The 18,308-nt window shown below is 32.6% G+C and overlaps 1 protein-coding gene and 1 pseudogene across 2 annotated transcripts; one reads left to right on the forward strand and one right to left on the reverse strand.

Annotated features, from left to right (window-relative positions):
* Positions 1-71: 71 nt before the first annotated feature.
* LOC143536699 (actin-depolymerizing factor 7 pseudogene) lies at positions 72-1,698 on the reverse strand (annotated as a pseudogene). The gene is made up of 3 exons (XR_013135922.1): positions 1,693-1,698; positions 1,367-1,626; positions 72-286 (listed from the first exon to the last, which is right to left on the reverse strand). The product of XR_013135922.1 is annotated as an actin-depolymerizing factor 7 pseudogene (transcript).
* A 12,398-nt stretch (positions 1,699-14,096) lies between these two features.
* On the forward strand, positions 14,097-18,091 carry LOC143536683 (uncharacterized). Its single transcript, XM_077030619.1, has 14 exons — positions 14,097-14,165; positions 14,257-14,404; positions 14,481-14,599; positions 14,695-14,785; positions 14,880-15,019; positions 16,036-16,218; positions 16,306-16,416; positions 16,711-16,822; positions 16,906-17,049; positions 17,149-17,186; positions 17,281-17,373; positions 17,458-17,541; positions 17,648-17,800; positions 17,877-18,091. Exons 1-14 carry the CDS (start codon positions 14,097-14,099, stop codon positions 18,003-18,005), a joined length of 1,614 nt encoding a protein of 537 aa, XP_076886734.1. The 3' UTR covers positions 18,006-18,091.
* Positions 18,092-18,308: the final 217 nt, after the last annotated feature.

Consider the following 18,308-nt stretch of genomic DNA (forward strand, 5'->3'; position numbering starts at 1 on the left):
GTTACATTGTAACTACAATGATGAAATAATTTTATCAGACGAAAACATAAGAAGGCAAATAAATGATATAATAACGCGTATGTAGCAAGAAAATGATAGTGATCAGGGACTTATCAAATGATGTGTTTCTTGTGATTAAAGAGCGCGTCCCTTTACGATGTCGAGGCTCATTTCACTTGGGTCGGTGGCTTGCAACTCGACTTGGATTCCATCCAATTCTCTCTTGAATCTGTCCTTAGAGCTTGCGTACACCATCTTCTCTCTCACCTTTGACGTATCGGGTGCCCTAATTTAAAATATTTATTATATGATGGTATAGTTATTAGTAAAAGAAAAAACAAAAGATTACACACACATGTGTGTATGCGTCTGTGTATTATTTTGATAGGAATATATGTAGAACGCACAAGTGTTTATAAAGTGAAGAAAAAAATATAAATTATTCTATGTTTTCAATGTAAAAATAAAAATGGTATGCATATAATGTATATGATTTTCTCACTTTGTAATACAAAGTATGAATAAATTAGTTTGCCTTTTCGTTTATGTATATAGATACCACCTACGCATATATATTCATTAAAAAGGCACATGAACGTATTAGTTTGATAGTTTTTTAGACAAATTTTATCGGTGATCTGTTAAGGGTCAATCACTATTTAAGGAATTAAAAAAATATATTAAATCTTTTTTACCGTATCATCAGGTTGCAACCCCAACCTAGGTCACAACCCACTTTTTAATTAAATATTTTTTTCTTTTCTTTCAAACAATTTGTTTTCTATATAATTTGTTTCTAATTTAATAATTTATATTATTTAACTTATTTTAAAATTTCAAAGTTTATTTTTATAAACATTTCGATATAAATTTTATTAAAAACAGAGCACTTTTAAAAATATTTTTTCCTAATATTATTAGATGTAAAATTTTGTTTTGTTAATACTTGTAAAAATTCAAGGTTTTTTTCTTATAGAATCACGATATTATCTTTTTTTAATAATTTTTTTCATACTTAAAATTATACTGTGTAAAAAAAATAAACATTTTTATTAGTTTTAATAAATTTTATAGAATAAATTAAAACCTAAATAAGATATATGTATTAAATAAAAATAATTGGTTTGAGTTAAGTTGTGAATAATAAAAATAAAAAGTTGGGATAGGCTGGTTTACATAGGTGCAAAAGAGAGAAATTAGTTTTTATTAAAAGACTGGGTTAAGTTGGATTATGCTGTGAATAAAGTTAGTCATACACAATAATCTACAAATATTTACGTAAAACACACAACATATTAAAAAATATGGATCAATGATAAAAATATATATGTAATTACTTTTTCTCCCAATACTATATATGTGTTACCATGCAATGAAGAAAATCTTGCTCTTCTGACAATTCTCATCAGTTGTGAAGTCAAAGTCAAAGACAGCATAACGGCATTCGTTAGGAGGAAGAGAGTTTGTGAAATCCTCATAACTCTCATCAGGGCTTCCGACCTTTTCAACAATCACTTGCTGTTGCTCAATCTTGAAAACGATGAAACGGTAGTTCCTCTTCGCTTTTAGCTCTGAGAACTTCAACTTGCATTCATCATACACAGCAACTCCGGACGCTGCGTTCGCCTATCCTCGATTATCATTTGCACAAACAAGATCCAAAATAATAAAAAAATTAACCCATTAAATAACATGCATTAGATTTTATTAAAAAGATTGGATGTTTTAGATGTACCATACCATGGAGAATGATGAACAGAAAGGAAGGGGGGAGGATGGTTGAAAGTTGTAGGTTTTGGTGAACAATAAAGGATGATGTTGATGATGAAAGAAATTTGCCGGGAAAGTAGAGGTTTTAAAGGTTGACATAAAATTGGTCTTTCAGCTTCTTTTGCCTTACCACCCATTCACTCCTATTTCATTCTGTGGATAATATTTTTTTCAAGTATTTTTTAATTAATTACTCAATATATGATTAATTAATTAATTAATAACGAATATGGTGATATCTAATTTGTTGGGATTTAAATGAGTAGCAAGTTTTGAAATAAATATAATATGTAAATGATAAAAATTTTATATTCTTAATTAGGTTTTGTCCGAGGGTTAGAGCTGTTTTTCAAAGTTTAATAAAAATAATAAGTGTGAAAATGTATAATTAATTGGCATGCGTCCATCAATCGAGGACCAAAGAGAAATGGGTATAAAAGTAAAAGTCATATTTTCTCTCTTAACATGTAAATCATATGCTAATACTCTCATCATTTTAAAACTTCTATAACTTTTTCATATGATATATATATATATCTATATATTTGCAAAAATTTACTATAATAACACGTGTTTTTTTATATTTAATATGAGTATGAATTTGTTATATAAAAATTAAAACAAATTACGTTGTTGTGTATTTTTGTTTATCATTGTGTCTTTTTTCGTCATTGTGGTTTTTTTTTTATTGTGTCTTTCAAATCATCATTGTGTTTTTTTTAATATTAATAACATCGTTGTTTAATAATATGTAAATATAATAATAAAATACAACAAATTATCCAATACATAAAACACAACGATTAATAAATATTACACAATAACCTAAAACATAAAACAAAACGGTGAACGCATATAATACAATAACCTGAAACGTAAAACACAATGGTGAATGCATATAACACAATGACCTAAAATGTAAAACACAATGGAAACTAAATATTACAAGAACGTAATACTCTTTCTCTCAAATTAAGTGAATACTACATGTCAATCCCGAATAAAAGACAATGAACTTATTACACAATTATTAAAACAAAATGATAAGTAGAAAGACAAATGACGAGTACAAAGACATAATGACGAACAAAAAAGACACAATGTCTTAATCTTGACGTAATCTTTGTTTTACTTGCTATAAATATGAATACCAATTTAAAAACACAATAACCAATAACACAATATATAAAAACCCACTATTTTTTATATATAAAACAATATGATACTCATATTAAAGATAAAAAACGGTCGTTATTATGGTGAATTTTTTTTAAAAAAAGATGTTGTATGAAAAAGTTAGAGAGGGTGGGGCGTGATGTTCGGTTTATTTGAATATAGTTTTGTTCGTTAATTTAGTTGTTTTAATTGTTTAGTTTAGGAACTTTGGTACTTCATATGTGTTTGTTATATTTCAGGTCACATGTACTTAACTTGATTAATTTGGACCTGTAACGGGATGAAGACCCGGGATGTCCAGCATGCAAACCAAGATAGAAAACTGAATTTGCTGGTGAAGCCACCCATCGCGATACGCGATGGGTTGTGAAGAAATGGCATCGCGCTACGCATGCCTTTTAATATTTTTAAATGATGTTGACTTTTGGTCCATCGCATATCGTGATAGACCGGGGAGGAGGACCAACACGATACGCGATGGGTCCCACATACGGGAAAGTTAGGGTTTTTGTTTAAAATACGTTTTGACGACCCAACTCTGAATTATTAAGTTCTAGGCAGTTTTTAGAGCAGCAAGAGGAGAAAACCTTTATTCCCATTCATCTCAAGGCCATAAACATGATCCATATCACTTAAATTGAAGACTGAGAGATACCGAGACACGGCTAGATCCTTTGAGTCATACCCGGGATGTATAGTTTGTAATCTTTCAGTTATTTTCTCATGTACTAGAACAACTAATTGTAATTGTCTTTGTGTTAATCTATGAGTACTGGTGTTTAGTATGTCCATGCATTCAGTCGGTTTAGGTTTCTGACGATCAGAACGATTAGTTTGTCGGTTACTATAATAATTGCTCATAGGGTTGTGTTAAATGGTTAATTGCAAGAAAGCATACAATTGTCCTTCGTTGAGTCACACTGGCAGGGACCGTTTGATAACCAGTGCCGTGTGTTATCGATTGTGGATTCCTAAGGTTTAGCTTGTTAGTCAATCTTTAGTTGACATAAGATAATTAATCTGTTAGGTTGCATGAGAATACTGTTAATTGCTCACTTGAATTCCCGGGTGTGATTTGCTTTGTTTGACTGAATATTTGTTTAAGTTAATTGTTTACTATCAAACCAATCCAATTGCTAGTGCGATCAGCACTGTCTATAGTTTACTTCATAATGTTAGGAATCAGTTTCACATTTCACTGATCACATGCTCCTCGTGGTTCGACACCCTACTTACCCTTTCTAGTTTTAGATGATTAGGACACTTATTTGTATTGTTTTTTACTAGATAGCGATAATCTAGCATTAAAACCCGGGTGGGCTTAGGATTCAAGTTGACAACCTTTGCATAAGGCCTAGCTCAAATTATTCATTGCCAATATCCACCCAAATATGACACAAGTGGGATTCGAACTCGAGTCTCCACTAGAGAACCCAAACCTCTTACCACTAGGCCACAAGTGGGGGATTGTTATATTATTATTATTATTATATTTATTTACTATATATTAAGTTTTTAAATTTTATTTTTAATTTAAAATATTTTTAATTAAAAAGGTAAATTGACCAATTTGCCATTATGTTTAAGACATATAACCTGATTTAACAAGAAAAACTAACTGGATTAAGGTCAAAGGACCAACATTGTTAGATTTGTATGCGTAAAGTATAAAACATGACAATTTTAAAGATAAAAGATAATGAGTGAAATTTGATAGAAAGATAAAGGACAATCTTTTATAATTCTGTCTTGATTAAACAATAAATAAATTGAAAAGACAACTTTACCCCTAATTTAACATTGACAAACTAACAAAGTTAACAATTTAAATGTAATTGGCAAAAAATAGGAAACCTCGACTGTCATGTTGCAAAAAAGAAACTTTGGACGAAAGTCGCAAAATTGACTAAATCTTAGAGACACTTTGGCACTTTACTTAACTTTTATATAACAAAGTCATACTCATATTAAAGATAAAAAAACGCTTGTTATTATGGTGATATTTTTTTAAAAAAAATATATCATAAAAAAAGTTATAGATGTTTTAAAATAGAGTTGATATTTGACTTGCATGTGAAGGGAGAAAATATATAGTATTACTTTTATAACTTTTTTTTCTTTGATCCCCACTTAACACATATTAATTAATTGTTACTTCTCACACTTCTTATTTTTGTTGTTATTTGTGGAGTAACTCAACCTTATTTTTGTTATTTATTGAAATTAATTTTTCTACGATTGTACTCGAGAAAAAGCAATCTAACAATCCTTTTATATTGTTTCCAAAAAGTTGCGTATTAATAGGCAGCCAGCCCAATATCCACTGGGCTATTTTCTAGGTCTGGAGTGCTTCCTAATAATAATAATAATAATCTATACTATATATAAAGAGGATCCCAAGGACCTCTTAAATTTTAAGAGGTATCATCAACAATGCAAAAGATACAACATATAATGCATCAAATTATAAGATTTTAGGGACACTTTTGTCTTTAACCATATCAATAAGGTTAACTTCAATTTTGTTAAAAATAAGTTACAATTTTAGTCATCCAACTTCAATCAAATTTTGTTAATTTATATAATAGTTACACCTTTACCCCTTATTATAAATAAACTATCCCGGCGATTTTTAAACGGCTATATATTTTTCATATGCTAATATTCTTTTAAAAAAATTACACCATAAAAACAAGCATTTTATACTCTTTAATTTGAGTATGGTATTGCTATAGTTTATTAATTAAAAAAAACTAACATGCTACATGATTACCTATTAGTACCGGCAAAAGGTCAAACAGGTCAGGCTCATAGGTCATAACGAATTAAGATCAGAAAGGGTCGATACAAAAAAATGTTTAGTTTGGTTCAGTTCTCGATGGGTTCAGGTCGAAAGAGGCCAGGTCAAAACGAGCTTTAGGTTAAAACGATGTTGGGTCGGAAGTCGGAACGGGTTTCGTGTTAGAACGGGTTGTGTTAAAAAGTGGTTTACTTGAAATCACTGTACAATTCATCTTTGCTTCTTGATTTTCGTCACCGGTTACTTGCGTTCAGGCATTAGTTACGCGGATGACATTGTTTACGCGTCTAGGCCTTGTGTGACGCGCTTACCGACACCGGTTACGCGTTTGATGCCACGTTAAGCACATACTATCGTCAGGATATGCACGTACTGTTACGAGGAACGTACAGACATCGGTAACTTTCATGCGTAACCCGCTGCATGCGGGCACATGACTAGTAATAATAATAATAATAATAATATCTCTGTCTGTCTGCTGCCTTCTTCTAACCTCCAACTCCAAAACAAAAGAAAAGAAAACCACCGTTGGACGCCAATTAGTCAGGTCCACTGGTTAGGTTTCATTATTTAGTTAATTTTTATTTAGTTTTTTTTCAAGGTTTGTTTAATATCCAGAATCCCTAATCCTTATTCATAAACCCTCCCTACATAGTCATAGTAACAGTTTGTTTGTTTGATTGTAATCTGCAAGTTGTTTGTTTCGTTTTAAAACATTTTGATCCCATAATAAATTTTATACTTGTCACATTCCAGTTCTAAACAACGCCCTGCTTGCGGTGCGCGCATATAATGTATATATGTGTGAACCCTCAGGTGGGCAAAAGTAAAATTGCACTAATTTTGACATTATTTTACTAATCTCATGAAAATAACGTTAAAAGTGGCGGAAGTTTAATCAGGCGTCATGTGGTGGCGTTGATAGCCGAAAGACAAGGGCACATGCACCAATCAGCCGGTGTCCCGATGATTGAGTGCTATGTGCCTTATGTCCAAGGCTTGATGTAAAACTACTATCGAGCCGGGGGTCTCACCGGAAGCAGTCTCTATATCCCTATGGGATAGAGGTAAGGCTGTCTACATTTTACCCTCCTCAGACCCTACCATAGCATTGCTATTGGTGAGATATACTGAGTACGATGATGATGACGATGATGATACATTCCAGTTCTAAACAACCCTTGGTACACTTGTCTGCACTGTTTTGTCTATTCATTAAGTAATCAATTACTTACTTACTGTATGATGTTTCCAGACTTGGTAATTTTTTATTTCATTGTATACTCATTTTCATTTTTAAAGCATGACAGACACCGCACGGTATCAAACTCGTTGGACATCTCATCTCTACTTATTTCGGTGATATCGTTTCAGTAAACCCTAGCACATTCAACTTATCATCTACTTTTCTTTTACCAAATAATGACACTAGCACAGGAGTTTGCAGAAAGTATGCGACTGTCAAGTTAATAAAGGACCGTTATCTCAAATGCGAGTCATCAAATACACACAACTTACTAAACAACAGGTTACCAACTCGTTGCTCGTGTTAATTCATCATAATTGTGTTCAAGCATTCAATATTCAACTACCAGGTACGTATTATTTTAATCACTTATTAACGATCATCGAGTGTGGACTATTTTATCCAATTACTGTTAATTTAGGTTCTTTTGGGGAACCGCCAAAGATTGTGACTCAGTATATGGCATTGTACGACAATATTATTCACCATATGAGGCTTCCTAAGTTTTCACCTATCGTGTCAAATGAATTTGGTCAGGATGTAAGTATCCGGGCATTGGTTTTTGTGTCGCTTTATTATTATTATTATTATTATTATTATATTCTCACGTGTTTGTTTTTGAATTTTGACAGTGTGCATATATTTTTGATGGGTTGCTTCAACATGGTAGGTTATCTATGAATCAAATTATGGATAGGAGCGAGTCAAGTATTAAAAATCGAGGTTAGTTCGGATGAAATTGTATTTTTTTTTTTAAAGATTTAGGTTAGGAGTTAAACACGCGTGCTAATTGTTTTATTACTATGCAGAAAATGGCAATGCGAGTAATGTGTTACATGAAAACTTTAATTGAGTTGTATTTCTAGTCTGGGTATAGCTGTCACACCCAGAATATGTTATATTAGTCTTAGATTGTGACGATGTTCAATGTTTAATGTTTAAAATCGAACTTGGCTCTGTTTCACCGTTTCAGGTGCTGGGCCAAGTTGGTCGTTTATGCATTTTGGAAATAAGTAAGATCACATAACTTTAGTAAACATGTCGGTTGACAACATAATTCAATTTATAAAGAAAAATTAGAGTTTATATGTCTAGATCCGCTTCGGAGCTCGTTTCCAATTTATATAGTTTGGTTTGGAGAAAAGCGTGGACAATTCATTCAAATTGTTCGAATTTCTCACAAAATGTTCGGTTTTACTCAATTAACCCAAAAATATGATTTTTAATTACTATTGATGTTCTGATATCCCAACAGGTTCGTTAATCACAAACCTGTCGGTTTTTATCAGAATTGTATTTGTTTAACTTTCAGATTAGCATAACTAATTATTAGTTTATCATTAAATTACGAAAAATTATACACTCAGTAATTAATATATGTATATTTTTATAAAAATATATCTGAAAATATTTACTGATTTATTAATTTATAAGAATTCATTTTATATGCTATTTTTAACCTCTAAATCGTTCGTTTATACCAAACGATTTCCGAAAAATCCGATAAATTTTATAAGTGATCCAAATAACTTCGAAAATACCCTGAAAAATATCAAACGATTTCCGAAAAATCCGATAAATTTTATAAGTGATCCAAATAACTTCGAAAATACCCTGAAAAAATTTCCAGGACATAACAATTTTGCTAAATTATCTTTTTGAGCAAAAAACGACCGTTAAAATTCGAATAAACGCGAATCCAGAAACCATAGATAGGGTTTTCTAATTGACCCCAAAATTTATATGTGATCAATTGGTGTATTACCTGAGTTCTCAACAAAATTTTATAATTTTTCAAGTAGTGTAACTATTTTTCCCAAATAAACCATAACAAACGGTAATAAATTCGCCAAATATTCACGGATTATCAAAAATTTTCCAAATTTGGACAAGGACTCATTCATATGATTCTTTATGTCCCTACAAAGTTTCATAAACTAACAACAAGCACGCCACAATCTGATCCTAAATAACCCCTAAACGAGGGTTTCGGTAATACCTTTGCGGTTTTCGGTTGTTTCGACCCTTTTCTCGCTTTTCCGGGTTTTGGTCTTCTAGGTAGTATATCTACAGGTCATATATCACAAAACCAAGCATGTATCATAAATCACCCAGCCTTGAAACAAAGGGTTTCCGTTAGGGTTTCAAACCGAATTTTTGAACCGTAAAAACACGATTTAAACCTCCTAATCCGTGTATATTGCCAAAAAAATTATTGATTCTGATTTCCAACCATGCTTAGGATCAAAATATATTTTATGATCATTTTTAGGGTTTTTGCATGGTTAAAAGTGATTTTTAGTAATCAAACTATAATTTTTATGTAAGAATCATGTTAAAACAAGTTCCAAATGATTAAAAATTGATGTTTTACCTTAGGTTTTGACTGGGAATTTTGAAGAACAGGGGAAGCAGCTGCAAATGGCTGATATTTTGTCTAATAGAAGTGTTTAGAAGCCTTGGTGAAGTAATATATCCAAGGGGGTGGAAGTCCAATATGGCGGATGCAACTAATTGGGGGAGGGTCCCTTGGGACCCTCATGTGGATATTTTGCCCCATTTTGCATGCCATACTTGAAATCCTGAGTCCAAATTTATTTCGGGTTCGGTTTTTTGGCAAGAAAAATAAATCGGGTGCGACAAACAGCACGAAAACGAGTGTTTTCGGCCAAATTTTGTATATTAAGAAAAACAAAACGTTTGGTTGTAAAAATCCAAAATATTTTCACGCGTTGCTTAAAACATTTCGAATAAGTATTTTGTAAGTCTTTTTCGGCTTGACGGATGATACAATGCTTATTTTGGAACTAGCTTTCGCGTTTAAAGTCACAACGTATTGTTAAACGAGAATCTTTTCGTTTAACTGGTTTGCTATGTACTATGGCCATAATATATTTTAGCCTCTAATATACGTATATCACTTATGGATGGCCCCTCGAGATATCCGGCTCATAACCAGTAGTATCATTTGGTTATTCGTTTGTTCGTTACGCAATAAACGATTAATCGTTTATTCGATATTTAAATACTATGTTATGCATGGTTTTGTCACGAATGTCACATTAACATGCTCATTTGTTCTTTTTCCAAACTCTATTATAGCCTTGTGTCCATTTCCAACAGTAGGATGTATAATAACCAAGTACAGATTATTGAAACGACTTAACTAGCTTCATACTCATGTAAATAGGTCTTTACTCTTACACCCGTCATGCAATTTTTCAAAATACATATTAAGTAGTAAAACTTGAACCTCACTTCAGTAGCGAATACATGCCCTGAAATGATATATGATAGTGCTTCAACCTATTGATGCCAAAATTTCCGCATTAAATTCAACATCTAAGTTGGAAATTGAGTATCTTACTTAACACGGGAGATCCTTATAGGAACTTTAACTCCATCTTTATAAACGAGCTAATTCGAAGTGTTTTGCTAATTTTCGTTAGATGGTCAAATAGTTTACGTTGTGTACGAACAAATCCAAAACAAATCACCTAATTCATTATAAACTCACAAATCATGCTATGTCTAAGTGTCTAACATTTAAAAGGTTATTGATCAAAATTGTTAATCAAAAAAGATGAAATTGTTAATAGAAGATGATTGCCGCTTGCCGGTAGCATTTTCTTTATTTATATAATAATAATAATAATAATTATTATTATTATTATTACTACTACATTTGTGGGTAAAGTTAAAATACAAAGGAGTGAGAAGTAATCTAATCCATTAATCTTAGATTTGAATGGTAGCGAAAGGAGGATGTGACGAAGATGAAGAAGATGAGATGGAGATGAAGATGGTGTTTTTTGTATATTTTTTTGAAATTTGTCTCCGAAGACGAAATTCCAGACGAATTTCACGTGAACACGAATTTCAGACCAAAATAATCGGGACAGATAGATTTGAAAGTAAAACTATCGGATTATGTCAGTCACTTTACACGTGTCAACGATTTAGTGATGGATGAAAACCGTCAACGCGAAACCAAATGCCAGTTTTGGATGGCTTATTTTTGGAAATTGAAAATTTTTTAGCTTATTTTCATACCCTCCCTCCTAAAAAAAAGCCTATTTTCATAATTTTCCCATTTTATTATATAAACTAGTTTTTCGAACCCGCGCATTGCGTGGGTTTTAGACCGGCATTGTAAGATAAGTTGATAGTGTAAGCATAAGATAGCAAGTTCAAGTTGTAAGATAAGTTGTTAGTGTAGCATAAGATAGCAAGTTCAATTGCTCATCGTGCCAGGTAGTTGAAAGAAATGAAAACCGTAAACATTAAATGCAGTTGCTTTACACACTTGCATAGCCCATGTCAAAGTCTATTGCTATTTACAGCAATTAACACCCAAAAGCTTCATAAATGCAAAACAAATATATAAATATAAATAATGTGTGAAAAGTTGAATAAGTCAAAACAACGAATCAAACACAAATTGGAACCGTAAAAGTTAGAATAAAGACCAACACCACATTGAAGTATATCATGATCAATCAAATCAAACTTTGTCTATGGCTCTATAATGTATAACTGAATTGGTCAACTCTAGGCTCAAGTCGGTATCACGGTTGCAACATACATTTCTAGGCCAAAAACCGAACATCATCATAGCCATAAACCGATCTGAAGAGGTGGAATCACAATGGGTTCAGCTTCGGACCAGGGTTGCAACATAACTTGCCATGCCTATGACCGAAACATCATCACCAAAATAAACGAACGCAGTTAGATTTGTAATGAGGCGGTCTTCCTTTCATATCGACAACCAAGCCTTCACAGTTGGCAATCAAAGACAGCAGAGGCTCAGATACACTTCATTGCCGAGTCAAAGTCAATTTGTCAAATTTTGACTCGAGAAGCCAGGAGACTACCGCCACCACCAACCATAGGAATAAAATAATCAGATCGTAACAAACATCAAAGAAGAAGGCAAGACAATCCAAAGCACAAACCAAATGAACAGTGTTTATGCGTGTGTTAACAACCACCGGGCCATGGCTGCAACCGAAGTTGCCAAGCCAAATAGCAGGCCAACATCATCGGTCTGTCACAAAGAAACATTCAAATTCCCCCAAATTCCCTTTTGCAACTACTATATAAGTGCTCATAGAGCACTAATTTTAAGCTGCTGGTTTCTGGCTAAACAAAGAAATCAGAAAGAGAGAGTCTGATGAAGCATGCAGCTCCAAAATCGAGTGTGAGGTAACAAGTGTAGGTGAAAAGTAATAATTAAACTAATTAAATAAATATATTACTGAGAACATGTGTAAAGCATACAAAGAGACAACAACTAAGGAATAGAATAATCAGATCATACAAACATCAAAGTAGAAGATACAACAATTCAATGCGCAAAAATAAATGAACAGTGTTTATGTGTCTGATTAGAAATTTCAAAAATATAATACATATATATATATATATATATATATATATAATTACTAGTTTTAAAGCCCGTGTCATACACGGGATAATTCAAATTATAAAATTACATAAATTGATTTTATTTATATCACAAAATTATTTTTTTAAATGAACTTAATAAAAAAAAATGCTCGTGCAAAAATGTACCCGAGAATGCTTCTTTCTATTGAAAAATTTATTCTAGATGTCATATATATATATAATTAAAAGAATTTTGGTTATGAACAAATTTCGGAAATAAGATCTCTCATACGATAGTAGTTCTAACCACTCAGCCTAAATACAAAATGAACGTTACCTTATTGATATATTTCTCAATTTACCACCCATCAAAGGAAAGTAGAACATTAAATTATAACGATGAATGTCATTCAAGAACTATGTTTTTTTGAGCTACACTATGAAAAAGATTTTAATAAGTTTCAGATAGCTTCTTGACTTGGTCATAATAACAACAGAAAAAATAACATGCTAACCCATTCAATTTTGTGAATATTTTGTTTCATTTCAGCATATTTTTGCATGACATGCTTCCCATACAACGTTTTGATCACCATTGAAGGAATAGTTAATGTTAACATAAATATTTCAATTTGATAAAAGTTAAAAGCATTGATAGGCAATCTTTTTATTAAATTTTAATAGTTGAAGGAATAATAGTCAATTTGTCAAATTTTGAACCTTTTAATTATTTCAAAAAATGCCTTTAAAAATAAATTTGAAACACGAATCATGTATAAAATTCTAACTTTTATAATTTTAACATTTTCAAGTCAACACTTTGAACCCATATCAAATTTGACAATAAATCTAATTTGCATTCTCAAACTTTTAAAAAATCAAAATTTTTATTTTTGACCTGTAACAAATTTTGACTTAAATGTAGTTAACTTGTACCAAACAATCTATTTACCAACTTTTGACTCATAAAATCAAATTTAAGTTTCACAACAAACCCGAAACAATTTTCATTTGAGAAACATAATTTGTTGTTGATTTTTGAAATTCACCAAGTATTTTGAAATATAAAGTAAAATAATATGTTAATATTTATATTTATAAAAATATATAGATATTATATAAATATAGTGTAAAAGAAAAGTGAATAATAATTGATCTATAATAATATATTAGTTTTAAAGAGAAAAAATTGTGAGACACGTATAAGTAAAAAAACAGGGGCCAGATAGACAGACGGAGTTGTTGATTTGGCAGCCCAATAATATGTATTGGGCCTGGGGTTAATTAATTAATATCTTCTTCTCTGCTGGCGTCAAACCAGACCTCCAAAACAGAGACCACTGCCGGACGCTTCATCCACCACCGCCGGCCAACCACTCCAGTTCAGTCCAGTCCGCTGCAGGTTCATTTAATTATAGTTAATTAGGTTTCATCCTTATCTAATAAGCTCATAAACCCTAATTTCTATGCATAAACAAACCTATTTCACTATCCCACGTGTTATTTGCATCATTAGTCTATTATTATTGTTTAAACAATGCTTCTGTGTGTATTCATTTATTAGTAATTGTACAATTTTGTTTCTTGATCATGTTTATGTTTGTTAACTGTTAAATAAATATGTATACTACAAAATATATAAAACAAAGTAACAAAAGACAAGACTTATACTTATTACTGATTTTCAAATATTTGTGTTTTCATTTTCAAAGCATGACCACACCGCACGGTATCAAACTCGCCGTACATCTCATCTCTACTTATTTCGGTGATATCGTTTCCGTAAGTAATAAACAACCCTAACACATTCAAGTTTTCATTTACTTTTACCAACAAAATTAACGAATAATAACACTAACACGGGCGTTTGCAGAAAGTATGCGACTGTCTACTTAATAAAGGACCGTTATCACAAATGCAAGTCATAAAATACACACAACTTACTAAACAGCAGGTTGCCAACTCCTTGCTCGTGTTAATTCATCATAATTGTGTTCAAGCATTCAATATTCAACTACCCGGTACGTATTATTTTAATCACTTATTAACGATCATCGAGTGTTGACTATTAATTTTATCCAATTACTGTTAATTTAGGTTCATTTGGGGAACCGCCAAAGATTGTGACTCAGTATATGGCATTGTATGACAATATTATTCACCATATGAGGTTTCCTAAGTTTTCATCGATCGTGTCAAATGAATTTGGTCGAGATGTAAGTATTCGGGCCTTGTTTTTTGTGTCGCTTTATTATTATTATTATTATTATTATTAATATATACTCGCGTGTTTGTTTTTGAATTTTGACAGTGTGCGTATGTTTTTGATGGGTTGCTTCAACATGGTAGGCTATCCATGAATCAAATTATGGATAGGAGTGAGTTAAATATTAAAAATCGAGGTTAGTTTGGATGAAATTGTATTTTTTTATTTAAAGATTTTAGATTTAGGTTAGGAGTTAAACACACATGCTAAATTGTTTTATTACTATGCAGAAAATGGCAATGCGAGTAATGTGTTACATGAAAACTTTAATAAACTTGCTCAAGCTCGTTTTATTGAAAGATGCCCAGCTGTTGAACCGTTTCTTGAACCGCAAGAGGAAGGTCCAAAGAAACGAGGTGCTAAGTCTAAGGTAACAACTGTTATCCTGTAGTAGGGTTGTTCAAACACCGAGCGTCGGTGTGTTTGTAAACGAGTTGAGACGAGCTGAGAACAAGCTCAAGCCAATGTAAGCTCGGTTCGTTGGCTCACTCATTTAGCTGGTTCACTCGAAATCAACTTGTTTGTAAATGAGCCTAGCTGCACCCGAGCTCGAGCCAAGGCAAACTCACCTTGTTGGCCTGCTCATTTAGCTGGTTTACTTAGGACCAGCTTATTCATAAATGAGCCGAGCCAAGCCCAAGGTCGAGCCAAGGTAAGTTCGGACCGTTGGCTGGCTCATTTAACGGGCTCAAATTCAGCTTGGTTGTAAACGAGCTGAGCGTAACCCAAGGTCAAGTCAAAGGTTGGTTGCAAATGAGCCGAGTGTAGCCCAAGCTCGAGTCAAGGTAACCTTGGCCCATTTGGCTGGCTTGTTTAACTGGTACACATTCAGCTTGTTTGTAAACTAGCCGAGCCTAGCCCAAGCTCGAGTCAAGGTAAGCTTGGCGCTTTGGCTCGCTCGATTTCAGCTTGGCTGTAAACGAGCCGAGCCTGTGCTCAAGCCAAGGTAAGCTCGGCTCATTGGCTTACTAGTTTAAATTAAAGCCCAAATTTTTACACACACACACACACACATATATATATATGTGTGTGAATTATAACCCAAATTTTAATGTAAAAATAGGTTGTAATCTTTGTAGTTTATTTGTTATGCATCATATGTATGTTAAATAATATATCATTGTGTGTAAAAATAAAAAAATTAAACAAAAAAAAAACAAGTTGGACGAGCTGCAAGCCGGCTCGAGCTATTTATGACCTGAGCTTGAGCTAAACATCTTAGCTGGTTCGGATAAACGAGCCAACTTGTATACAGACTTACCATGTAGGTTCATAAGTAGTTTTGACTTAAATTACCAAATATTCTTTTATATTGCAAAAACATCGTTGCATATTTTAAGGTTTTGTTTATCCTTAAATGTATGCAAGTGACTTTGATTCTTTCAGATAGGTGATGTTTCACAAACCTTAGAGGCACGTGCATTGGCTGCTACAGCTCCCATGGAATCATTAAGGTTTTTAGTCGAGTCGGATGCGTTGATCAACGGGGTCCTTAATAATAATGATGATGATGATGCGGATGCTGATGATATCAAAAAGTCTCCCACCACAAGCATTGTTGGGGAAAAGGTTCATTTATTTTAACTTTTGTGCTGTTATACTTATTATTCCAAGTTTATTAAGATAACGTGCCCTAACATATATTGTGTTTTACAGCGTAAGCAAGATTGTTTAGAATCTGAAACTGAAAATTGGGCGACAAACAAAAATAAAGAAATACTTTGGCGCGTTAATTTTGAGGAATTTGTTCGACGTCTACGTCATAAGGTTGCTTTCTTTCTGCTTGATTAATTTATGGTTAAATTTGCATTAAGTTAAGGTTGTTCATGAGAAAATTAACAAATGTTACAAGGAAGCTGAGTAAACTACTACAAAAAATGAAGCGGAGTAATAATAATTACATTAGTTCAAAAACTGTATAGTAAAAATAATTGCTCTAGTGTTAGCATAATCGCTCTAGTAATTTGTACGCTCAGCATGTTAAATCTATTTCTATTTGATCCTAACACTATATATACACATGCACACATTTGATATTAACTTTTTGTGTGTGGTTTACAGGCATGTGTTTTGCATGTGACTGAACGTATAGATAGCATAGCTGGTATTGTTCTACGTGCAGTATTTGAGGCAAATAGAAGAGATGAAACCAAAGTCAAAATAGAAAAAACAGGTTAAACTCTTTCTTTAAACATCATATTAGCTTAATTTATTATTTGTTTTTTCTAATATTATTTTGTGACATGTTATCTACAGTCCCGCTTTTGTTGCAAACCATATTTGATGAAGCAATGAAGACCGAAGAAGGTCGAAGTCTGACTTTAGAGCGTGTTCGGGCCACCCTTGTTCAATTGGGCTGTGAACTCCCGACAATTGCAATAAATGAAACATATAGCATAGGTACTTTCAGCCTGACCCATTATATAAATGGGTCGTAAACGCCACATGTCATTTCTAAAAAGTTGACTTCTTTTTGAGTATTAATTGTTATGTGTGCAGACTTGAAGAAAATCATCGATCAGGCTCAAGCCCAGGAGGTTTGGTCCACGCTCTAATTTTAATTATAAAAAAAATTCACAAAAAAGGTATTTTTATTTTTACTTTTTTTTTTTGCGGTTTTGTGTTTTGCAGGTTGAATCGATTGTGATGAAGAAATATGGAAGAGAGTCTTATAGGATGTTCAGGTTATTGGCTGAACGTGAGCGGTTTATTGAGACGGATAAGGTAGTTAAATCTGTTGACCAAAGTTTGTCTTATCTGTTGACTATAAAATGATTTTGGCCCGTTTGCTGTCCGACTTTTTGGTAGATAGCGAGCACTACATTTGTTGAAAAGAAAGATGCACTGGTTGCTCTTTTTAAGCTATGGAAAGATGATTTCTTGCATCTCGAGGTACTCATTTAAAACTTGTAATTCTGTTTAAATGTTACAAAATTATTATATGAATCATGTGAAAACAATATGGTAGAAATAAGATTAAAACATCTGTTTGTTTCAGAGAATTGGAAACGGAAACGATGCTCAGAAGTCGGAGACTATGCTGTGGAAGTTGAATAAACGGTCTGTTTGGGAACAGGTTTTAGATGACTTGTATCACGCAGCACTCAACTTAAAACTTCGCATTATTCATGAGAATGACCTAGCTAAAGATGTATGCATTCTTTTCTTTTTGTTTATTATGAAACTTGTTTATTTAAACATTAATGTGTCTTAAAATGTGTTTGCAGAGTCTGTTGGTGGTTAAAGGAACTGCGGACGATGCCGCTATAAAAAACCGATTGCGTGCCAAATGGAAGGTTCTAGAAGCTTCTCTTTTTATTCTTGATGATGCTATCATGCTATTTCATGACTTTTGAGTATGATGATGGAGAGTGAACGGCTCTAATAACTGTCTTGTTTTTCATAATTTAGTGGTTATTTATTTATAACAGTGATTAAATATTAGTCAACATTCTTTATCAGCCGAGCACGGGTGTGTCAAAACACACTAAAATCTACTTGACTATCATGTTAACATGGTGTATTGGTTTTTATTAATCCCAGCCTCATGTTTTGGTCGCTGCCGGTCCTAACTAACGAGTTGGCTGATATTGATCTCATTTTATTAACTAACAATGTTAGTTGCAGGTCGTCAAAAGAATGTTGTTTTTTTTTTGCTG

This window comes from Bidens hawaiensis, unplaced genomic scaffold, assembly GCF_021521415.1.
Source record: "Bidens hawaiensis isolate Kalapana, Puna unplaced genomic scaffold, B.hawaiensis_p1.1 tig00010894_1, whole genome shotgun sequence".
NCBI classification, from domain to species: domain Eukaryota; kingdom Viridiplantae; phylum Streptophyta; class Magnoliopsida; order Asterales; family Asteraceae; genus Bidens; species Bidens hawaiensis.